Below are 26,435 nucleotides of genomic sequence, written 5' to 3' on the forward strand. Positions count from 1 at the left end.
TCTTGCGTGCTAAGTAGTACCCACCGGAGGCTCTTTTGTGGCGTCAATCCAGAGCATGTTGCATGTTTTGTTTTTGTTTTGAAACTTGACGACTTAAACTGATTTTCGTGTGTTGGGTATTGGCTGGCAAATATGTGCGTATTTTGTTGCATTCTTGACTGATGTTTAACCAGACATTTTTGGTGTTCCCTTTAATGAGTAATTAACAAGCGTCAAACAGTTCGTTGAACTGTCCGGAAGATTCTGCAGTTCTTCTAAGTGCAAAGAAAACAAAAAGAAAAACGATCATTTGTCCCACCCGTCAAAATGTCTAATATGATAGAGAGATATTTTTACCTCTTGAACATCGTTCCGTTTTGGCTGTTTTACCAATCTGTCTCGGGCTAAATTCGTCTAAACGTTGGTGCAAATACTTCAACACTCACCGCTCCGCTTAGCGTACCTACTACACACAAGCTCCATTCATCACAATCCGCAGCAGTGACGGGCAAGTGATCTGTATTAGCAAGGGTCATTGGCACATAAATGTACTTACATTTTCATTTATCGCTCAGTACGTCACCCAATTTAACCCTTCACCGGTCCCGGTGGCGTCTTCTCTATCAACAATCAGTTGCTTTACCCCCTCCGACCCAGCCGGCCAGTCACAAACGGTGGCCCCATTTGGCGACATGCAAGCAGGCAAGCAACCAGCCGACCAATCGGCAACCTATGTGACAATTGCGTTTCGTCAATGTATGTGCGTCGGTTGAAGCGACCGAGAAGCGCAACAGCGCTCGAACCGAAGACCCGGCCGGGGTGAGAGATAGTGCGCGGATTGTGCAGAATAAAACAATAACGCTACTCCTTTACTTTTCTCTCCTTCATGCTATCAGCCTGTCGCGCTCAATTACTTATCAAATGCACGAGTTTAGGCTTTGATGATCGTACCACAGTGTGTTTATTGATAAACGCAACGGATTCATTGAAGCTCGTGTTTACTACTATTTTTTTGCATAATATTGGTACACCACTGCAATGGAATCTAATCTTGACTAACACACATCCGCATACACATGGGCGAGAAGAATACAGCAAACACGATCTGCAGAAGGAACCGCAAAATTGCAAAACAGACTACAAGCGTGACACAGTTTCTCAGGTGACATGTTGTGAATTCGACCGATAATAATGATGAATGTAATGGTACTAACGGCATATCTAGCTGACTCGTTTCGGGTCGGTGCGCGCCGGGTGTCGTTGAACTCAAATTTTCCAATAAAATGTCATTTTGGGGCTCCCTTCTATTACATGGTCAACATGTTAAATGTTGAGAAAACTACTAATGTATTAAGCAATTGTGAAATAAAAAACTTAGAGAAAAATAAATGTAGTATGTTGTAAACTTATGGCATATGAGACATTTTTGAGATTATTTATAACACATACGTCACTTATGAAAAGAGTTGCTCTATTCATTACTCACAGTTTACTAAAAATCCTCAAATTTGAGTTTTTGTTTTGCGTTGCCAAACATTAAACACCAAAGTAAATTTATTACGTAGTTTATGGACAACCCCTAAACCAAGTAAATAAAGTGGACGTAGAAATATATGAAACCAGTTTATGAACTATTTCTTATGAAAATGTGTAAGATATATGCGATAAATAATGGATATCGACTGATTTATATTTTCGAGACGTTACAACAGAGTAAAAATACCACTTGCTTAAAAATTAGCTTTGTAACGTCGCTAAAATAAAAGCCTTTAAAAAATAGATGTTACCAGTTATCGGCACTAAACATACGGTGAAATATTCGAATATTTCTTGTTATCAAATCGTGAAAGAACAAGTCGTTATAAAATTTCAACAAAGCAGAGTTTTTGGCTTTTCGAAGAAAAGACCCGGCACATCAGTTGCTGGCGCGTTGTAACGTCACGCTACATTATCATTCCCCAAAGTGATACAAACTAAGTAATCAAATGTCTTATACATCATTCTAATAGGAAACTTTGTGTATTTTCCAAATCTGTAATAGAGCAAAATTATTTCAAATCGTCTGGAAATACGCGAAAATTTAATCGACCATTTTTGATTTGAATGAAACTTTGCACACGTATTTGGCTTAGCAAACTGAGCGTTTTTCACAGGTGGAGAGATTTTTTACACCCATGAGTTACATTCTAAAAGGGCGTATGCCTTTGGGCATAGGTTTTATTCGAAGCATTGTAGCCCAGAAACCGTTGGTTGTATAGAAAAACTGTCTGAGAATGAGTTGTAGGGAATTAAAAATGCACCATAAAAAATATACGCTGCACAAAAAAAAATTTTTTTTGACCAAAAAGTTAAATTTCAATTTATAAAAACGAGTTGAATTTTTTTTTTATTTTGTTTTTTTAAAGAAACTTGACGTTAATACGCAACTTTTAAAAAAAAGTCCAGGATGGAGAAATGAAAAATATTTTTTTTATGGTAGATAAATTTTTTTATGCAAATTCTAATTTAAACATTTTTCAAAATATTTGTATTTTGATGATTTTAAAAGATGCAGAGAGTCATTTTGAATCAAAAAGCTCTTGGTAGTAAACATTCTAAAGGCATTGGTTTTCGAGTTATTTCTAATTTAAGATCTAAAAATTATAATTATTTAGGGAAATACACGTTTTTCTTAATTTGTCCATGGTTCTCAAGCAAAAACCATACGTTCATTGGAATGCTTGATCAAAAATATACAATTCATTCTTTGACAACAAAACTATTGGGCGAACGGTTCTCAAGAAAAGAGTTAAATGTTCTAAGTGATATAAATATATATAAGAATCAAATATTTATTTTCGAGTTTTATTATCTTAGGAACATATTTTTTTATGACATAGATACTTTCAACTAGTTTCACCTTATATTTTATATACATCATAAGTAAATGATTCGTCATCTTTTGAAAACAGCTTCGTTTGTATCGTATTTTCTGAAATCGGAACAAAAGAGTAATACTTTTGTGTGGCAGCTATTATTATAGATTTTTTGAAAATATTGCTCCATTCTGTTACTCCTTGTTCAGATTCTTCATATGATACCCAACTAAATGACATTTTTGATGAATTTTTATTACAATCATACAATTCTTTTGCGCTTGTAATGGGATGTTCATGTTCTTTAGCTAAACTTGCATTTCTTGCCATTCGTTTTAATATGCCACCAATTGCATCGCATGGGCCTTTGCCATGAGAAGTCGCAAAAAAATGCCACTCTGCATCGACGTTACATTTTGTTTCGAACTTGCAAAGACTTGCAAAGTTTTTTCTATTTTTATATTGTGAGGCAGCTCCATCAGACATTAAAATCGCTTTTTTCAACTCTATTGTTGTTTTCAAAAAACTCATTAATTTGGCAATGAACCTGAACCGCAACAGTATCATGATGGAGTACTTCCGATATTATGATGAAGCTGATATTCTTAAGTGTTCCAGATTCTGAATAGTAAACAACGAAGGGATGAATGGTGACTTGACTATCATTCCAGTAACTACACGAGTCACAAATTGATAAAGACGTATTTAAATGAGCTTGACTGTTCAATATTTTAAATTTTGCAATAACGTTTTCGTTTAATTTGCGTAAGCTTGATGAGCACCGATGATCAGGAAAGGGTTTACAGCATTTGGGCTTGGTGTATTCCATTTTCACTTTATTCATCTTCATAAAATGCAAACTGTTACTAACACATCTGGAGTAGTGCAATCGTATTTATATACGAAAACAGATATTAGAGGTAACCCAGTAGTTATTGGTTGCGTACTTTACAAACAGTTATTATTAGTAAACAAGTAGGTAGTGTTGCACGACAAACATATTTTTTTATAAAACATTCGGCAAGGGGGAACGTGTAGGTAGGCTAAGGTTTAGCGCTTGAGTTATTTATCCAATCGTTTTGTGGTCAAAGAATGAATTGTATATTTTTGATCAAGCATTCCAATGAACGTATGGTTTTTGCTCGAGAACCATGAACAAATTAAGAAAAACGTGTATTTTCCGAAATATTAATAAGTTTTCGAGCTTAAATTCAAAATAACTCGAAAACCGATGCCTTTAGAATGTTTACTACCAAAAGCTTTTTGATTCAAAATGACTCTCTGCATCTTTTAAAATCTTCAGAACACAAATATTTTGAAAAATGTTTAAATTAGAATTTTTATAAAAAAATTATTCTACCATAAAAAAACATATTTTTCATTTCTCCATCCTGGACTTTTTTTAAAAATTTGCGTATTAACGTCAAGTTTCTTTAAAAAAAAAAAAGAAAATTTAATGTTTATTTTTAATTTTTTTTGGTCAAAAAAATTTTTTTTGTACAGTGTATATTTTTTTATGGTGCATTTTCAATTCCCTACAACTCATTCTCAGACAGTTTTTCTATACAACCAACGGTTTCTGGGCTACAATGCTTCGAATAAAACCTATACCAAAAGCATACGCCTTTTTAGAATGTAACTCATGGGTGTAAAAAATCTCTCCATCTGTGAAAAATGCTCAATTTGCTAAGCCAAATACGTGTGCAAAGTTTCATTCAAATCCAAAATGGTCGATATTCGACCATAGGTCATTTCGCGCGATCTTGCTCAATAGCATTGGAGGGTTTCTTGGTAAAATTCAAGTTAGAGTAAAAATTATGCCAACAAAATAGTCAAAATATTGTAACGTCACAGTAAAATTTGTCCATTCAAACTACGTCAATCGTAAGAAAACGACTTGTTTCAATGCTAATAATTGTTTCCTTTTTCTACTTTCAGAACATCGTACCATACGAAAGCCATCTGTTATATCGCGTTGTACGAGAAAAACCAAACAAGTGGCTAATGAGAAAATGAGAATAACCTGATGAGAGATGAAAAATAGCTGTGATTCCTGTGAAACCCACAAATAGTAACGAAAAATATTTTCGCAAAAAGTTGCCATTTCGCCAGTGCCGCAAAACACGGCATGAGTGCTAGAAGGAAGTTACTATCGCCAACTCGGAAGTGGCAGATTGATATCCGGTAGGAAGACGAGTCGGTTTTTTTACACGGTGAGAAGAGTTTGCGTCTGTGCGTACGTGCGATTCGCGTGTGCGGGTGGTTTCAGTTTGGGCCTACGTCGATAACAGCCTGTCACGACGTCGTCATCGGAGCAATGGGCGGTCAACGACTTGGGACGTTCCTGTCCTGCTACCGAAAGCGCGAAAACCAAGTACATCTGAATCACGCCGGTCACCGTTTTAGGTTAATGATAACCTGAAGAAGTCGAGTGATGTTTGTTTATTTTTGTTTTTAATTTTTCTTTTTTTTATTCTTGTGAGTTTTTTACTGTGAGGTGTTGGGAGGTATTTTCAACTAGTTCTAGCATCCGTTCATGCTCGGTGGAAGACTTCGACGGAGGGCCCTGGCCCTGCTGGGAGCCCTCCTATTGGTTATTTTCATATGGCCACCATGTTGTGCGACTATGCCGAAGCCCTTACCCGCGCTGTTACCGGCCGTTCCAGAGATTGATCTGCCTACGGTACCGGTACCGACCGTTGCCATTGTGGCACCAGTACAACAACAGCAAACAGCCGGAAAGAGTCGAAAATCGACTGAGCAAAGTCGGTTCATGAGCATATTTTCGACGACGACAGCGGCAAGCAGGGAAAGTGATGGAAAAAACTTACCCGGAGAAAGCGGTGGTCGGAGTAGAGCTGCGATGCACAACAGTGTTGTTAGTAGTGCAAATGCGAGCGACAGCCAAAGCCGAGCGCTAAATTTACAACGGCCTGAAAGTGACTACGCGCGGTCGTCAATAGCAGAGCCAATCGATAAAAATAAATCACATGAACAACAAAGTGCGACGGCAACCGGTGGCGAAGACGCCACCCAACCAGTAAAATTAGATAACGTCGTCGGTACTGTGCAGAGTAGTACATTTGACAGCGAAAAGCCTTATCATCCTGAAATACATCAGGCGCAGATAACGCACAGTCCGACTGTATTCAATGTTTTATTCCAAAAGCCACCAACACAAGCAGCAGCAGCAGCAGCCGATGGTGACATAGAGCGGCAACAACATCTAAAGGTCAATGACCACGGCGTAGATCAGAACGCCGTCAATCAATCAGTATTCAATATCTCGTCTCGGTCCATCGACTCCTCTTCCCCCGCCCTCGATGACGATAAAGGCGCCGATGACGACGGCTATTACAGCTCCCGCGCACTAGTCCTGTCCAGAATAGAACGAAGCGCCTCGGCCGATCCAGGAGAATTCGGTTTTCCTCGGCATCGCCACCGGCATCAGCATTATCTGACAGGTAACAGTACCCTTACAGCAGCCGGTGCTCACGGGCGGACTAGAGGAGCACCGGTCGGGCGACATCACCATCACCATATCTATCATCACCATCACCAACAACAGCAACAGCAGCAGTATCGCAATGCGACAGCATTCGGGGCCGATGTCATCAGCGGTGGCAGTGGCAGCGGCGGTGAAGATCAATCCAATCTAGAGCGCAACGAACGATCGGCGAATCTGTCGCACATAACCGGGGCAACGCGCAAAATTCAGCTGTACATCAAGAACCGATACCTGCAGCTGCTGGCCGATGGCACCGTCAACGGGACGCACGACGATCAGAGCGATTTCAGTAAGTGGGACATTTTGGTTTTTCTCCTATTTTATCGCTATTATTATTTACGATTTGTTTATCGTCAGCACGGCCAAAGAGGCTGGCGGCTGTCGAAAGATGCAAGTCTTTCCTTTTATGTAACAGGAGCAGTTAATCAAAATATTTTGTTTGTCGAAGGTGGCCTGCTTATAGGTCTGTTTGTTTATCCCAAAATCACAAGCGAAATTGAAATCGAAAGAACTTGTTTGGCTTTTGCATGCAATCCCCAAAGTCAATTGATTATTAAAACAAGTGAATGGTTGCAAAACTTACTGCTTATAATACATGCATTTTTCAAGGAAATCTTCAAAGTAATGATTCTCACAAGTTTATTATGTTTCTATTGAACGTTTAACATTTTTCAAGTATTTGAATATTTTCCTCCGATTTTCTCAGTCATTTCAAAACCAGAAATTTTTAATAACCATCGGTTTTTACTTTCTGGACGTTATTCCGGATCTGGAAATAAATTGTAGCATTTTGCATAGTTTAACATTGCAGAATCTAGAAGTCTCCAATTTGTTTTTAAAATGGCGTCAGATTTCAATTCTTGGTTTCTTGGCGTCATCGGAAGGCATCATCTTAAATTTAAAATTTCTTTGAACATTGTTAGTCGTTTAATTGAAAACTGGAAGAACGTCCGCGAACCGAATTAAATTATGAAACCAATCTCACTGTCGGATATTAAAAAAATACTTGCTTATACGCTCTCAATTCATCTCGCAACTTGAATTTTATTCTATCATGTAGGTTACCAAAACCATTGCTCCAAGTGGATCTAGCAGCCGAATCGTTCGAAGACAAATCAACTCAGGTTAACAAAATCGCGTTGTAAGTGAGCAATTTAGTACTGTTTCATCTCTTAGGTTGCGTAGAAAAAGGCGTCGCGCTGCTATCTAGGTGCTCATATTAATATTCAGCTTTGTCCTTCTAGCTGGTTTTCATGAATTCCGCAGGTTTCAAATCGAAATATTTCATAATTGAAATAAAATGTTGCTGTTTTTCATTACTTTCGCGGCATTTCAAGGGTCTTAATGAATATCGAGGCCGATGCTGGATTCCGCAGGATTCGCGGCTTTCGCGAAATCGTGATTTACCACTGTCCCTAATTTTAACACAACGAACGACTTGCTTCTAAAAGCTGATGTAGTCTAAACATGTGTCTGTTTTCCCCGAGAAACCAGCATTTTATTACGTATTGAGAAGATTCAAGTTTATACGTAACGTGTACAGATCATGAGTTGTACACTTCAAGGTTAAATCAACAATAGAGTCATATTCGTTTCATTTTCATCGCTGCTCGACACTCGCAGGTCCGCTTCAACCTGGTCAAGCTATCTTACACGTTGAGCCTCTCTGTTTCTGGTGACAGTGGGGACCTTGAAGAGAACAGATTTTACCGCACTGTCGTGCGGCATTCTTGCGACATGTCCGGCCCAGATGCATAATGGGAATCGCTCCAAGCAGTATCTGCAATTTGTGGTCCATACACCTGCGCCACTCCCCGCTTTCGGTCTGTACTCCATCAAGTATTGTCTGCAAAACTTTTCGTTCAAATACGACCAGTGCGCGTACGCCTCTGTGAGCAGCGTCACGGTTTCAAGTACACAGAGAACTTCCGGTCTGATTAAAGTTTTGTACATCGTCAGTTTTGTGCAGTGGTGCATGCTTAAAAGCAAAGCCTTGGTGCTACGTTCCGTTTCGAAACTCGACCTTCTGTTTATTATACACAGACATCGCAGCCTACTCTTAGTGTGCAGGACAATTGCGGAGCTACGATTCTACTGACAACAACAGTCTTTCCCGAACCGGGATTCGAAGATACGACGACTGGCTTGATAGGCCAGCATCGTACCTCGAAACCAGTTAGGAGAGGCAGTGGCGTATGCTCTTGGATCGGTATGTCTAAAGTAGGGCCGATTTTCAGCTTGAATGCGTGTTTAGATCTGCTTACTTGTGTTATTTTTGGCGGAGATTTCATCAGGAATTCCGCGATGGTTACGAGGGATTTGATCCGTACTAGCGCGAGCGTGCGTGAGACGGCGGAGCAGAATCTGGCAGAGATTTTTTCGGGCGGTGTTGATCAATGTTATGTCACAGTAGTTGCTGCATTGTAGCCAATCATACTTTTTATATCCCAAATCCTGAAAATTAACCAGTGTAGTGCCGTTGCTAGTGCTTCTTTACCGTGGTTAAAGAGCTCTCCAGGTAGTTTTTCCTGCGGCCTTTGGTTTAATTGTTCTTTGGTGACCCAGTTTCACGTTTTATCTCTAGGATATTGGGAGCCAGTACCCTGCTATTGTTCATAGGTACTTCAAAGTCAACTTCCCTTCCGCCAGCTTCTGTTGCTTCGCTATTGAGGTGCTCATCGAAAAAACTGCTCCCACCTGTCGACCACCTCGCGCTCGCTTGTGATCAGTTTTATCTCCACGTCCGGTGTATATCCTTTACATTGATGGTCCGCCTTCTCAAAAATCTCATGTGTTTCATTCACCCGAAACAGTTGTTCCAATTCTTCACGTCCTCCAGCTGACACTTCATTCTCCTCAAGGTCGCGGTCACCTAATTATGACTTCGTAGATATTTGATTGCGCTCTACCTTGTTAGATGATAAGATAGTTTTTCCAACTGTTTTGTCTCTAGTGCCGCGTTTGCGGCCTCTGTGATGGCCGAACGTAACTCATCCTATCTACCGCCGAGAGTAGAAGCACATAGTACCTCCATGGAAGGTATTGCGTCGTCAAGTGAGCGCACGTATTTCTTGTGGAGCTGCTGGATGTTTGGCCGAGGAGGACGTCTTTTTCGTGTGTGAAACCTCTTTGCGTGTAATAGTTTCAAGTGCACATGTACTGCTACCGAGTGAAGGTAAGAATCGATATTAACACCCCGGAGAGAGTGTATGTTTACGATGTTTGAGAAAAATCGGCCATGAATTGGCTTTGTAGATATCTTGGAGTCCCGTGGAATGTTGCCTCCAACTGCGCATCCTTCTTGTCGTCAGATCCTTCTCCGTCTGGGCAGTGCACGTTGATGATGCTGTAGTTGAAAAAAGGACCTTTAATCCTCAAAAAACACATCCTTCCGTTGATCGCCTTCAAGTTAATCACGCGATCCTGTAATCTGCTCATCACATAAAAACCCGTTTTCAGCTCGTTGGTTGCTCCACCGCTTTGGTACAACTAGATCTTGCCTCCACGGCCTTTCGACACCTCCTCACCTTTAGGACTGATCTCCTACAGAGCTACGATGCTGAGTTAGAATCGTTTAAGTAGGTTGCCTTACTAGGCTCACACTTCCGAGTCTCGTGATGAGGCTGCCATCTTGACTGTAGCATCCGAGACAACATGTTCCTTAATTCAGTCGCCAGGTCTAAGTCAGACGCTGTCGTAAGCCGTCCCTAACCTGAGAAACAGACGCTCAGAAAGGTTATGTTTTCCTCCGAGGAAATCAGCCCTACTCATCGCATACAACGGAATTTCCAGCACGGGTTAGTTGCCATGATCTTCGCTTTGTTACTCGCGCGCACTGTTCAGCCATTAACCAAGCAGTCGCTATCTCAGATTTGAAAATGGCTTCGAACGTTATGTTCCGGTGTGAAAACAGCTTTCCGTTTCAGAAGGATGCTTTATTCCCACTGTCGGGGATACCACAAAGATGAGATCAGCATTATATCAGATATAAAATTAAACAACAAACTGTCCTTTTGAGGACCAATTAAATATTTAATTGGAGAGTTAATGACTTCGGGTACCTGCAGCGGGTATCAGTAGCAGGAATGGTGGTAACATGCAAGGGCACTTCACTTAGTGAAAAGTTGTCTTTTTACGATACCGGCAGCATCAGCGGTAGATGCATTGACCAGCACTTCCTCCAATAAAAACCTAAATTAATCCACCTAGCGGTCAGACTCAGCCTTTCTCATTCAAACTTATTATTTGTAAAAATAGATTTACATAAATGCTTAAATCCAATAAATGTTTATCGACTCTTTGGGTTCTAAAATATTGATGTTGTAATTAAAGTATAAAATATAAAATTTGACGTAATGTTAGTACTTAAGAAATAGCAAAATAAAAGCAATGACTCTTAATTTCGAACAATTTAATCACGAGCGATGCCGGAAACGTTCAGATAGTACGATACCACATTTAAATCATGTTGAGGCCATATATATTGATCGAAGCAGGTAAAGTGTTGAATAGTCTTTGAATTTCTGTTCTTTCTAAAACTTTTAAACAGCATATCAAATTGTTATGAAGTTTGTTATTTGTAAGTTTGAGAGATGACTCATTTGTATGACACTAGTTATGTTCAAATAAGTCGTGTAATACTTGAGATAATAGACTTTCGTTGTTTTACAAATTAAAACATAACGCTTGCTTAAGTTTGATTACAATCAAATGAAAAGGTAACGTATGGGGCAGCCAAACTTTGAAACCACGTGTTCTATCATAATTCATCAGTTAACCCTTAACTAGCCCGTTCAACTGATATCAATAGTGTTCAAATCGGTTGTGTAGTTTCCAAGATAATGAAGTTTCGTGATTTCACATTTCGATACATTACAGACGAAGTTACAGTCCGATTACTGCAAAATTCAATAGGGTGTTATGAGGTAGGTAGACCTTTTATTTGATACTAATTCTGTGGAAATCGGGTCAACCATCTCTGAGAAATATGAGTGAGTCCAAGTAAGTTGTCTTGGAATATGTTTCTTTTCATGGCTGGATTTCCCATTTTTAAACATAACAGGCAAAGTAATAATCCGTTTGTAAAAAAAATCATTAGGGTCTTATCGGGCAACAAGACCTTTCATATGACACTAATTTTATAAAAATCGGGCCAGCCATCTCTGAGAAACATGAGTGAGATTAAATAGTCTCCAGAACACGTTTCTTTCCATAACTCCTGAACCACATGTTCAATCTTCATAAAATTCAAAAGTTAAGGGTTTTTATGGTAGCCCGTTCATTTGAAACTAATTTTAATCAAATCAGATATGTGGTTTCTGAGATATTGATGTTTCGTGATTTTTACACTTTGATACATAACCTCTAAACTAGAAATCAGATTACAATAAAATTCAATAGGGTCTTATAGGGCAACTAGACCTTTCATTTGCAATTAATTTCATTGAAATCTGTTCGGTCAGACCATCTCTGTGAATAGTGAGTGCGAAAAAAGGTGCACATACACACGTACACACCCACACACAAACATATACACCTATACATGCTTATATGCAGAAAATGCTCGATTCGTCTAACTGAGTCGAGTAGTATATGACATTCGGCCATTTGGGCCACTTTTCTACCTTTTAATTAGCCAGTGATCGTTAGGAGGAAGTCAATATGTTAACTTTCATTATGTGATTTCACATTTTCATGAACAACGGACAAAGTTACAATCCGATTGCAATGAAATTCAATAGCAACCTATGGGGCCACTAGACCTTTCATTTGATACTAATTTTGTGAAAATCGGTTCAGCCATCTCTGAGAAAAATGAGTGAGTTTAAACAACCTCAGGATAACTTTTCTTTACATAACTTTTGAACCACATGTTCAATCATTACGAAATTCAAAAGTTAAGGGTTCTGGAGACAGCCCGATCATTTGAAACCAATTTTATTAAAATCGGTTGTGTGGTTTCTGAGATATTGATGTTTCGTGATTTTTACATTTTGATACATAACCTCTAAGCTAAAAATCCGATTACAATGAAATTCAATAGCAACCTATGCCGCAACTAGACCTTTCATTTGCAATTAATTTTATGAAAATCGGTCCAGCCATCTCTAAGAAAAATGAGTGAGAAAAAAAAGTTGCACATACATACACACACACACACATACACACATACATACAGAAAATGCTCAGTTCGTCGAAAGAAGTCGAGTGGTATATGACATTCGGCCATTGGGACCACTTTTATACCTTTGGTTTTTCCAGTGATTGCTATACCTTTCTAGGAGAAAGGCAAAAACATTGCCGTATTTTGGGCACACACAACATTTTTTGTGGATGTTGGCAATCAACCTGCCGGCCTCCTGTAGTTTTCAATGTAGAAACTGTTTTCCTCTGTGTTTTCCGCAACAATCAAATTTTCGAAGATTTAATATTTACTCGTTTGGTGCTATAATTAAATGTTAATTATCTCTATCTGCAAGCACACTCTGACTGTTAAAACTTGTTTGCGCCGCATAATGTTCGTTCTGTTCCTGTTCAATGATGTTGTATTGATATGTGCAAATTGAAATTCAACTTCTCTTTTGCACCAAATTTTAGACATATTCAATACTAGTAATATAACAAACAACCTTATGTAGTTCTACATCAACCTTGCGGTCGTGGCGTTGCACACAACCCTTGTGATATTTTTATTAGTATTCGGTAGCTCTAGCGATTTAAAAGGGTGTCCCACATAAAATTGCATCACGAAAAAAAAACGCATCAGAAAATTACCCAGTTGACCGGTCCTTTGCAAACTTTCATTCAATATAATATAACCCATTTGTAAGCTTTTTGCATAGTTATTTCATTCAACTTCTACAGGGTGCGCTCCAATTATTACAACAAGAAGAAGAGGACCGTTGATAACATTTTTGGTAAGAGAGAACTTTTTAAATCAAAATAGTTTCTTGAATCAAAACGATTTAAAAAAACAACAACTTATTCAATGTGGCCTCCTTTAGCTCTGATGACAGTTCAGAGACGCTTGGGATAAGACTCGATGACGAACCGAATGTCATTTTGAGGAATTCCCTTCCAAGCTTTGAGGAGACTTCTTCAACTCGTCCAAACTTGTGTGTTCTCGTGAGCAGGCCATTGCCCCTAACATTCCCTAAATCGAGAAGTCCATCACGATGAGATCTGGCGATTTTGAAGGCCACTCATCCTTGGCGATGACAGATGGAAAGTTGGACTTGCACCAGTCTTGAACGGTCTTCTTTGTATGAGCCAGGGCACCGTCTTGCATAAAGGTCCAGTTGTGATTGTTATTCGTTTTCTAGGCCCAACCCATCACATTCTTCTTCAAAATCTCATCCAGGTTGTAATCACCAATTTTTACTCCTTTACCGACAAAAAGCAGCTCGGCTCGCGAATCGGCGAACACTCCAGCAAAAACCATCACAGAAGCTCGGTGAGACGAACGAAGGGTCGTTCTTCCTACTGAATCAGCATCTCCTGATGTTCGTGCGAACACTCGGTCATTGTGCGGGTTGCGGGCTTGCTTACAGGTAAGAGTTTTTCGTCGGTGAAGAGCATCGTCAGGTTCCTCGCGGCAAGAAGATCCTTACATCTCGCGAGCCTTTTTGTTGTTTGCGCGTCGGAAAGAGCCTGTGTTTTCGGTGTTTTTAAGGAAACAGTTGTTTAATTGTGTTCAATTGTTTTTTTCTCAATAAATTAATTTTATTACAAAAGTTTTCTTTTACTTTCCAAAACCATGGTTAACGGTCCTCTGTTTCTTGTTACAATAGTTATGGCGCACCCTGTATACCATAGCCGTACGCTCACATCTTGCGCTATGCAACTTCTGGATGCAGTTTCTTCTCTACGGAAACCCACTTTTTCTTTATGTCTCTCTCAGATTTAACCTCCTTGGGATGCTTTCGTAGTGCCTGCTTCATATTACCCCCGTGTTTTTCGATAGGCCTTACATCCGATACGTTGAGGAAACTCAACTAACCCGTTGACTTCGAACCACCTTCGAGACATAATTGAAAAAATGGCACGAAGCTAGATCCGGTCAGATCTCGTAGGGCACTCGTGTTCAACAGACGAAGCAGACGCTTCTGTAGACACTCCTTGAGACAGATCTCCCCGCTTACAGCCCCGATAGTCATGAACCGCGTCTTCCGTTTACCACATGAACAGATCACTTACCAAATAATAGGTTGCTTTGCAAACCTTGAAAATTTATACCTCCCGACTTCCTCCGGAACATCGTGCTGGGCGGTGAAGAACAGTGGTCCCGGAAGGAGCTGGAAGTCCCCCCTGACGAATATCTTGTACAGTGTAGAAAGTACAGTTTCCTAATTCGTAACTTTCCCACCGTATTTTACCGGTCGTAACAACGATTTGGAGGCTTCTGCATTTTGCAGGTATGCAATACCTCCCGGTCCTTGGTTCTCTAAACCTTCGCGACGTCGCTTTCCGGGTGACACCATTCTTTTCAATTTTCGAAACTCTGGCAGAGATGAAAATACAGTGTAAAGAATACACTATAAATTACTGCTACCAAAATTTTCTAGAAAAACCTAAATTAATCCACCTAGCGGTCAGACTCAGCCTTTCTCATTCAAACTTAGTATTAGTAAAAATAGATTTACATGAACGCTTAAATCCAATAGAGGTATATTCACTTCAAACTTTTGAACAGCATATCAAATTGTTATGAAGTTTGTTATTTGTAAGTTTGAGAGATGACTCGTTTGTATGACACTAGTTATGTTCAAATAAGTCGTGTAGTACTTGAGATAATAGACTTTCGTTGTTTTACAAATTAAAACATAACGGTTAACCACGTGTTCAATCTTAATTCATCAGTTAACCCTTAATTAGCCCGTTCATCTAATATCAATATTGTTCAAATCGGTTGTGTAGTTTCTAAGCTAATGAAGTTTCGTGATTTTCACATTTCGATACATTACAGACAAAGTTACAGTCCGATTACAGCAAAATTCAATTGGGTGTTATGAGGCAGCTAAACCTTTCATTTGACACTAATTTTGTGGAAATCGGTTCAACCATCTCTGAGAAAAGTAAGTGAGTCCAAGTAGTCTTCGGAATATGTTTCTTTTCATAGTTGGATTTCATATTTTTAAACATAACAGCCAAAGTAATAATCCGTTTGCAAATAAAAATAAATAGGATCTTATCGGGCAACAAGACCCCATTTGACACTGATTTTATGAAAATCGGTCCAGCCATCTCTGAGAAACATGAGTGAGATTAAATAGTCTCCAGAACACGTTTCTTTCCATAACTTCTGAACCACATGTTCAATCTTCATAAAGTTAAATAGTTTAGGGTTTTTTGGGTAGCCCGTTCATTTGAAACCAATTTTGTTAAAATCGGTTCTGCAGTTTCTGAGATATTGATGTTTCGTGATTTTTACATTTTGATACATAACCTCTAAACTAGAAATCAGATTAGAACAAAATTCAATAGGGTTTTAAAGAGCAAATAGACATTTCATTTGCAATTAATTTCATTGAAATCGGTTCAGCCATCTCTGAGAAAATCGAGTGAGATTGGGAGGACGTTACACACACATACACACACACATACACACACATATACAGAAAAAGCTCAGCTCGCCGAACTGAGTCGAGTGATATACGACACAAAGATAGAAAGAATCGGTCAGACCATCTCTGAGACAAGTGAGTGCGAAAAAAAAGTACACATACACACGTACACACCCACACCCACCTTTATACCTTTTGGTTTTTCCAGTGATTGCTATACCTTTCTAGGAGAAAGGCAAAAATGTTCAATGGGTAATTTTCTACATCGTTTTTCCGTAATGCAATTCAATGTGGAACACCCTTTAGACCAAATTTAAAATTATGTTTTTGCGTTTTCTAGCCTCAGTTAGACTTTTCAGCTATTCAAGTCCCAAATGAAGATATTTGGTGCGGGAATCTTGGGTCCTGGTGTACAGATATCAGTGGCAATGGGCAACTGGCCTACTGTATTCCAAGCGGAGATTTACGCTATAATTGAATGTGTCAACGTTTGTCTGAAAAGAAACTACAAACTACCGAATATTTGCAGTTTCTCTAATAGTCAAGCGGCACTGAAGGCTCTTTGTGCTCACAAGTGTACGTCAAAAATAGTGTGGGAGTGCGTTTTCTCACTGCGGAGGCTGTGTCGTATGAACTCTGTCAATTTGTACTGGGTTTCCGGGCATAGTTCTGCGGCTTAGATGGCAATGAAAAAGCAGACGAACTGGCCAAACAGGGCTCCAACTCGCAATTTGTTGGTCCGAAACCCTTTCGCGGTATCTCAAATTGCACTATAAAAATGGAACTTAAAAACTGGGAAGAACAACGGGTAACAGTCAACTGGAGGGCTGTCAGAGGGTGACACCAGTCGAAAAGGGTAATAACGCCAAACGGGAAAATTACTAAAAAGCTCCTAGAGCTCAACAAGTGGGCTCTTTGTACTTACACAGGACTAATAACTGGGCACTGCCCGAGTAAGTATCATTTAAAGAACATTGGTCAAGTTCAGGATGACACTTGTCGCTTCTGTAATATGGAAAGCGAAACCTCGGAACATCTGCTATGCAGCTGCGGTGCATTATACATGAGCAGAATCAAATTTCTTAGCAAGAGCTGCTTGCAACCAAGTGAGATTTGGTTTGCTAATCCTGGTAAAGTAGTTGGCTTTATAAAGCCCATTCTACCTGACTGGGAGCGTGCCGAGGCAACCGGCCTTTCACTCGATCAATAGTGGGTGTCTGGTTTTCAACATGGAACGTATAGTAAAGGGGATATACTACAATAGTTCTAATTAATGGACGCAGTAGTCTAGTTCCACTACAAAAAAAAAGATATTTCCGAAATTCATTGGTTGCAAATGAGCCTTCTTCAAAACTCTGTGAAAACATCACTAGCTTTTAGCATATAAGAGTAGTAGTAAGAATTACTATTAAAAAAGATTTTAGGAATACTAGAGCAAGTCACATGACGCAGCAGAATCCCTCAGAGGGCCGTTTAGTCTACTGTCCATAATCGCATACCAGTCCCACATGCATTTTTGTCGTTCTTCTAGAGAAGCTATGGTAAATGTCTATCTCATTATATTATGTCGAAAATATGGGAATGAACCACGCTCAACAGCTGAAATAACTTAAGGATGAAAAATACCTTAACGCGCTGTTTTGTCAACTTGATGAAAATGAAGCTGGGACTGATATGCGGTTATGGGCAGTCTAATAATTAGTTAAATTATTGTATCAATTTGTGATCCCCGTGGCTCTGTGGTTAGCGATGTCGGTCGGCTAGCATTCCCACACGGTTGTAATATCGGGTTCGATTCCCGATCGAGTCGAAGATCTTTTCGAGCTGGAAAATTTCTCGACTCAACACTGGGGTACGGTGTATCGTTGTACTTATCCTACACATGGAAAATGTGCCAAAAAAAAAAAACAATATCGATAACGAATTCTCTCAACTTAATCTAGTTGATCGAGACCGCTATAAGCCCTATTAGTGGGTCAGTTTTAGAAAATTTTTCAACTACATACCTAATCTACGTTTATGATGTAGAGATATTTTAGATAATTTATTTATTTTTTCTTACAGCGCTGAGTATAGGTACTTGAATATTGTGTAACTAAACATCAATAGAACTTCATCTTAAACCAACGCTACTTTTTCAGAAATACATGAGCAGCATTTACTTCACAGCTTAATACAACAGTCCATCAACCAAGCGGAATTTGAACCACGCTTGCATTACATCGATTCTAATACAGGATGCTGGATTACTGACTTGCTAATATTGCAGGAAACCGGCTTCTCAACCGACCGACAGCGCCAACAACTACGGCGTTTTTTCGTAAACTATTTTACGATTCAATGTCGTTACCGAGAGCCCAGCTCGCTACGCCTGTTGGTGGTCTTAAAATTCGTTCCGCCCCTCGGAATTCCACGGTCACTGTCAGCGCTAAAATCAAGTTTGTTGGCAACCACCACCGGCAGCAGCGCTGATCTGACAGGTGCCAGAAAATCATTACAGACGATAAACGGTTTTTGAAAGCGGCAATTAAGATAACAGCGGTGACAAAATTGATAGGCTAGCGTTATGAAATTCTGTGCGCAGGTCCGCTATGGTTTTGATTAAGCAAGGCCGAACCCTGTCAGTGAAAGTTTTCGCCTCTTTTTTCTCCCTTCTGTGGGAAACCTCAATAAATCATAATGCACTCAAAAGAATCAAAGAATGAATGTGCATTGTCGAGATTTTTGAATCGTTCTCAACAGCGGCGGAAATCTATTCATGCATTCACTTGAAGAGCAACGTGCTGTCGGCCCCCTTCGACGTTGTTTTGTATCAACAACCAATTCTATGGCGCCAATCGTTCAGATCTATAAATCAAACCCGGACAGAACCCAAAGTCCCCAAGCTAGCAAAGTGAACAGGAAATTTCGGACCGGGGACTAATTGATAATATTCGATTCGCCATAAATCATGCGACCACCGGAGGACAGCCGTTTTCTGGTTCTCGAGGTTCAATGCACTTCGTTTGCGCATTCTGAATTTCTTAATCCAATTATGAGAGCTTTCACGGGTTATCGATGTGGTTGATTAAAGGTCATCTGGGCACTTAATCCCATCCATCGCGCGAAAAAACGATGCTATTAGACTGCAGTGAATGAGTCGATGAATGGTCAGAAGCAATTTAAGATCTCGATCTTCGATGTTACCTGCGCACGTTCGTTGTTTTTTTTTTTTTTCATCGTCATCGGTTTAATTGGATCCAATAACATTACTACATAATTGCGGTGGTATGCGGTTGTGTTTTTCGCTGGATTCTACGTGTTTTTTGCACCTTTGCAGTTGGACTTCGCGTCGCCATAACCACCCAAGATAGGGTCCGTTGTGATGATGGCTTCATCAACACTGCTCCGCTTAGTCAATCAAGCAGATGTTAATTTAGTTGCGTTTCACTATCCTGTTTTTGAAACAGGTCTTATTTCGCTATTCTTCCGTAAGTGACCGTGAATGTTTTTTTTGTATCATGGATTTTATGACTACCATATCTGTGGGTCGGTTCTAGAAGTTTACTAGAGTTTTCACTAGCATTTATGTTTTTGATTGATTTATAGCCGGAAACTAAATTGCAGTTGATTTCCGGTTGTAAATCAATTAGTTTATTAGCAGTTAGTTTTATCGATAGTTATCGCTGTAAATCGAATGTTATGAGATTAATTGAAGCGAATATATGAATATATTAAATGATTTCTGGTTGATGTCGAATACATGTGCAATTTTGGCAATCTTTTGCACTTTTGCTCCTACAACATGTTAAAAAAGAGCTCTACTCGAATCAAGAGCAGTCCTCTGAGACAAATGGACACTTATCGATAATCTGTCAACCTTCTGCAAATCATCGTCACATTGCCAGTCTTCGCCAACAATCAATCTCAGTCTATCCGAAGATGCTACGGTTCAGGGCACATTGACAGCTCGACAAATCAACAATTCCTTCGGTTCAGTGAGCACATCTCGTATGACCGATGGCATCTGAGCACTAGATGGGACGTAAGGCACAGCTAGACGATCAATTGACACCACCAGAATGTTGGAAGCGGCAAAACGACATGTTAGACATAAATTCCTTCGGCAAAAGTTACGCAATGTTCTGCGTCTATTGACACACTCATGCATGCAGTAGCCCCAAAAACACGAATCGAAGAATAAAAAACAACAGATTAGAAGGTGAAAATTGAGTTGTTACTTCCAAAGTAGGAAGTTTATTTTCGCTCTCACGACGGTGCAGAGAAGGATTATCACCGTGACTGACAACCGAAAAAGGAAGGTGTTAAACGTTGCTTGCAGCGGTAACCTGCTGAGTGTCGAAAAGAAAAGAATTTCACTGTTTGGAGCCACGGTTGAACGACGAGTGCAGCATTTGTTCATTTGAGCACGAAACCTTTCCGACTATCGAATTGATTATGTAGGGCGAACCTTCGGTGGCTCCATAGCCCCTGGAGGTTTCTGCCAGGCCAGCAGCAGCGGGGAACAAAAATCGTCAAACTGTCATTAGCATCGCAAACAGTCCGCGATTCGGTGTTAATAGTTTCAATCAAGTTCGGCAACTGCTGAGAGCTGGGAGGGAGTTTGTTTTTCAGTCGTTTTTGGGAAGTTTTAGATAAGGCTGGCGGCCATATCGGAAAAGGTGGAATGTTGACGCGGTTTCGAAACAGTGCTAAACTTGATGAGAGCTCGGTATAATCATTTATATGTTGATTTGTTGGATCTGTTTGATAGCCTTTTTTTCTACAACCAAACAGGTAAACCTGTTACATCTGCGCGTTCGGTATGTTACAATAATCAAACCTGGTTGGAGCCTCCGTTTAAACGGAACTATCGTACTCTTCGTACGATAAAGCTCTGGAATCCAAATTTCTCTTTTTTTGCTTAGGATTCAGATACTAAAATTGGAACAGTGTTTTTCTATGTGAAGAAGGATGAAACCAAACGAACGAAATAAAACGATAATAATTAACACTAAAACCATCTTCATACCAGCCGCACAATCAGCTTCGTTCGTGTCTGTATGATTAAGCTGCACAACACCTACAAAAAACAAACAAATGTTTGTTATTGTTTACTGTCCCGCTCAGCTTATATCGGATCTACAGAGAATTCGAATCACACTCGACTGCGATCAGTACTGGAGCAAAAGACTTGGTGTTGGCAACAGCAGCAGCGTCCAGCGACGACTCGGTGCTACTCGTCTTTACCAGCCGGTGACCGGGTTTCGGTTAGCGTTGGCAGACGCAATCTAGTGTCGGTTGTATTGCTCTGTCGAACGTGGAGCCCAAGCAGGTGTAACCTCATGGACAACGGCCGTGAGGCTGATTCTCGAGTACCTTCTGTAACTGTGGCTAAGTGCAATTAAAATGATATGTTGGAACATGTTTATTTACAACTTGTTTCGTTAATTGATTATACTTTATTTACAATCCCGTGTGCAACCAATAGCGATATAATTCTGTCCTTTACAAAATCACAAAAAGGCACACATATTTCAAGATAATTTGAAATATTAAAGGGTTTTTTTTTAAACTTGGACCACCCGAGGCATCAATATCATAAATTTTATCAGACGACTCGGAAACTTAAAACTCATCGCAATTTGCTCGACAACACCTCGAATTGATTTTAAGTTACGACACAACAAGGGCATTCGGAGAGGGCTTGGGTATGTAAATTAAAAGCTTTCCTGCTTGAAGTTAGCAGGCCGTTATCACCTTAATCTCTATACCTTCAGGTGGTATTATGATTTGGCTTATTTCACAACTGCTTCCGGTAGGTTTCAACAAAAATATTTTTTTTATCTGATACTATTATCATCATTAGACATGTGTACAACATATTGATCAGATCATTAGTTTATACGTTACCTACGAGAATTTTGTTAGCTCCTTGAGATGGTCTGGTGGATTTGTGCCCAAACAACAAAAACAAATTAACGCATCACGCCACAGAAACTGGCTTATACTTTGATGAATATGCTATGAAGGTGCGTTTCTTTAAAATCTCGAATCAAGTTTAATAAAAATTTAATTGCGATTTTCAAGGCTGATAAAAAAAATCGAACCTTTTGAATGCATAATGAAATTGATGATTAAAATTCAATCGCAAAAATAACAGGTCCGAAAACTGAAGTAATATAAAGTTAGTATTCAGCAGATTCAGAAGTTCATAGTAGCACTATTCAAAAAGCTGATAAAAGAGATGCGGAGAAAAAAAATATGTTAATAAACAAAAAACTGAAAATCGTCTGTTGATGAGAATAATATTAATAAAAACGGATATTAAAACATCGTAAAAAAGGTACTCGGGCATCTCCGTCAATAGCACACATCCAACGCGTGCAGGGTACAACATACTTCTCGAATCACCAGCAAGCGGAAGATGCCGATGCCTTTGCCAATAGAAGGCGACACAAGGCCGTGTGAAAGGCCGTATTCGGGCTTTTAGTATGCCTCGTACAGGAGATTCATGCGCCACGCCTCATTTTTTAGCTTGCCACCAAGTATTGATCGCAGGCCAATGGGAGGATCAGCGTGCTGTAGAGTGCAAATTTCGTGCGGATATGTAGGCTGGCGAACCCAATCTGGCTACGTAATCCGTAATAAGCCCTGTTCGCTGCTACCACCCATCACTTCATCTCGCGGATCATCTCGTTATCACACGTTACGAGTGTACTAAGATAAACAAATTCATCAATCGTATTGGTAGTTGACACGCCACACACGTTGTAGCTCCGGGACTGAGAGGCGGCTCCACATGTCCGGGTATTCACACATCCTCCAAACTAAATTATCTGGAGTAGTGACTGAGCCGCTCACTAACATCATATCACTCCTCGCAGACACAAAACCAGGGAATACATATATATGTATATTTCATAATTTTTCAGGTAATAAAATTCAGCAGAAAGGCCCATTGTAATTTGTACTTGGCAGGAGAAACAAAACAATAGTACAATAATAGCAGCAATAGTACGGGAGGCTAAACCTAGTTGCTCTGCCGCTTTTCCGTGGCCCGCTTGTGGCATCGATGCCATCTTAAGACGACGTACACAAATTACGTAACTCATGAAAGGGGGAGAGGGGGTGAGTCTGCGTTACTTATTGTTACATAGGGTGAAGGGGGGTGGAGAGAGGATAGTAGGGACAGTTACATAACTACGATGTTGGCTCGAAATTGAAAATTTGGAGGGGGTAACGTTGTTCAGCGTTACGTAATTTTAGGGGGACGAGTCATATCGAACGTTACTTGGAGATGGACTGGCAACAAGGCCAACTGAGTGTTGTGCGCGTTCTACCTCAACGTAAAATTTTAGTGATAAAGGCAGTTTCCCGCGGAATAAAAATGAAGTAATTGGTGAAATCGTGAAGTTTGGGTTTCCTCTGATATCTAGAAAAGTGAAGAAGAGCATCAACAGACCGCTCTGGGCAGGATAAGTATCGCTATATTTTCGCTATATTTGTTTTGTTTTTGAGGAGCACTTGAACCAGCCACAAAACTCATCGACCAAGAAGTAAAATTTGATACGCTCGCAGCGCCACCGCCGTTCGGTGGCGGGTAAACTAATTGGCTGCCATGGAAAACGTGAGCAGATTTGAATCTGTACACTAATAGCGAAGAATTTCTTTAAGAAGACGTTGGTAAGATCGTTCTGAATTGTAACTGTATTATCAAGTAATATTAAATACGAGCCACTAATGTAAATTAGTCTGGAAATGTGAATACAATGTTATGTCTAATAAATATAACAACCAATTCATGCGGGGCTTAGTGTTTATGAAGACGATCTCGGAATGTACGTGTATTACCAGGCATTCTTGAAATGGGTCGTTGGATGAATACTAGAGCTGTCACCTTTCATCTCCAGGGCTAAAAATATTTGCATCTCTGTATTATGTAATATATTAAAAATTAATAAAAAAAAAATCAGCTTTAAATAGAAATAGATGCAGATAGGTTTTTTTTCCATAAAAGCACTGCCGGCCAGTTTAATGCAATTTTAAAAACAATGCGCAGCGCAGTCCAACCTTTTTTACTTTCTTTCATTATACCATGTGCATAGCCCCACTAACTTGTCGCGTTAGTACTCTTAGGCTACTGACATACTGAGGCGTCAAATGAAGCGAAGCGTTGAGCGTATAACAAGCGGAATAAACAGAAGCGTTGGGTGAAGCTTCCTATGACATACTGGAGCGAGCGTCGCAAATGGGTTGTGTTGTCATATTCCTAGATTCCAGCACCGGTTTTGTTTAAAGGAACTATGAATTCGTTCAATGAAGATTTTTTTGATTCTTCAAGCACGGTAAATCACTTTTTCCCGATAATATTTTCTATCCGAAAAATGACCTCTTTTTCTTTTTTTAAGATTTAAGACCAAAATAAAGCGAAATATAAAGCACCTGGCGATATCAGGTTTAGTCTGACATGGTATTACTACACTAACATTTTATGAACATTTTAACATTTTCTAAACGAAAATGTATTCTATTTGCTTTTTTTCAATTACCGAACCGAAATAAAACAAATATCAAGCACCTGGCGATGAAAGATTTAGTCTGAACAAGGTATTACCGCGTACGTCTACGCGCGTCAAAACACTACTCGTTCTGTTTCGCCGCCTCTACCGAAGCATCGTTGCCGCTCGACATCGTTGCCGTATGACCGATTTGAGCGTTTCATATGGACGTTCGAAGAAGTAGCTCGGACGCCTTTGCGACGCTTCTTGCTTCGCTTCATTTGACGCCTCAGTATGTCATTAGCCTTAGGTTCTTTAGACAATCGCACGGGTTTATTACTGCACATTTATTCTTCGTGTTTTTTTTTTCTGTATGGACCCCACTGCGACTGTAGTTTTTCGATCTTTTGTTGCATTGTCCGGACGTTTTTGCTGTTCGCACATTTTTTCACCATTTTACAGTGCTACCATTTGAGAAGTAACCTGTTCCGTGTTATAGTGCTTTTTGTCTTCTCCTTCAGACTACTACTGACTAACTGACTGACTACTACTAACCTACTGCCTTACATATCGACCCTATCCTATCCTCTTGCAAGCTATCACTATAACAGCGTATAACGTGCTATAGTCTATTATATCATCATATCATTCTGCAAGTGGTAATTCGCAATGAAGAGAAATTGAACGAGCTTCTATCCGGCGTCACTAATATCCCAGGGAAATGTTCTTCCGAATATTCAAGTTGTTCTGCCTTCGAAGGAAACAGAAAAAAGGCATTATCCGACTGATTTCCAACTTTGTAGATGTCGAATCCATAACTAGAACTAGCTCAATGGAAATTCTAATGAACTTAAGTTTGACAACCTACATTTAATGTCAAATCCATCCGCCATTACCGCTCGTGGAAAGCTAGATATAAGGACCCATTGAAAAATTTCGTGTTGGTGTTTAATTTCTCAGTCAATACGGGTTCGAATGTTCATATCTAAGAGCAATTGCATTGAAAAGTCGGTAACTTTATCAAAATGATTCTTATTTCCAGTAGGGCAATCGCCCCTATATTCATTTCACCTATGTTCTCTCATCACTCTCATTTGTTAATTTCAAAGTTAAATTTTCTCATCTTTTCAAGCTGGATGTTTAGTCGAGTAGTCGAAAGTTTTAGTTATTGTATACTTTTAAGGTAAAGTAGAAAAATGAGAGTGATGAGGTGAGTATAGGTGTTGAGTTAGATATAGGAGCGATTACCTTCGTTAAAAATATATTTTTAATGCTTATTATTTCTATTATTTTATTTTGATTAATCGCTCCTATATTAACCGCAACACTTATATTTATTTAATTACTATTATTTTTCAAATTTCTCTAAATTTTCAAAGTAAATATTTTTACCTGTCGATTTATTCGAGTTTTTCTTAGAGGATATGACAAAATAGGACGGTAAATTGAACGATTTTTTTTCACATAACATTTATTTGACACGGCAAAAATACAATTTAATGTTTACCGGCGCCAATTATATCTGATGACTTAAAAACTAAAGCAAATTTTTTATCCTCGCTGCCGATTACGAGCTGAAATTAAGTCTAACTTAAAACTAGCATGGATTTTCCAATCAGTGTTTTGTTGTTCAATGGTCGTCTGATAATCGTCGAATGGCATGTATGGATTCGTTCTGCTGAGCCACGATGTCGTGAGTTGGGACAGAGGCTCGTAGTCCTTGGGTCCTGGTTCTATTGTGCGGGGTCTGGTTGCTGGTTTTGTGCTTAAGGTTCAAACGTGTTCTTGTCGTTTTGTTGGGAGTAGACGGAGGGGAACGGGACTAGACTAGGGTATGGATGGATTTCAGGAAAACATATATAAGGGTCATGTAGGGTAGGTCAAGGCTCGCCAAGACATCACGAACAGGAACAGCTGGCCGTCTACCTCCGGCCTGAAGGGAAGCTACAAGTTTAGACCTGGCGTCACGGTGAACAAGGCATGACCAAACAACGTGCTCTATGTCGTGATAACCTTCACCACAGGCACATATACCGCTTTCTTCGAGCCC

General features: G+C 39.7%; 1 protein-coding gene across 1 annotated transcript in view; it reads left to right on the forward strand.

Moving 5' to 3' along the window:
• Positions 1-26,435, forward strand: part of LOC129731363 (uncharacterized) — a 243,023-nt gene that overhangs the window by 15,469 nt on the left and 201,119 nt on the right. Inside the window, exon 2 of the mRNA XM_055691270.1 lies at positions 4,773-6,631. Within this exon, the coding sequence (XP_055547245.1) occupies positions 5,371-6,631 (1,261 nt within the window). The 5' untranslated portion in view covers positions 4,773-5,370. The remainder of the gene's footprint in view (positions 1-4,772; positions 6,632-26,435) is intronic.

Source organism: Wyeomyia smithii, chromosome 3 (assembly GCF_029784165.1).
Source record: "Wyeomyia smithii strain HCP4-BCI-WySm-NY-G18 chromosome 3, ASM2978416v1, whole genome shotgun sequence".
NCBI classification, from domain to species: Eukaryota; Metazoa; Arthropoda; class Insecta; order Diptera; family Culicidae; genus Wyeomyia; species Wyeomyia smithii.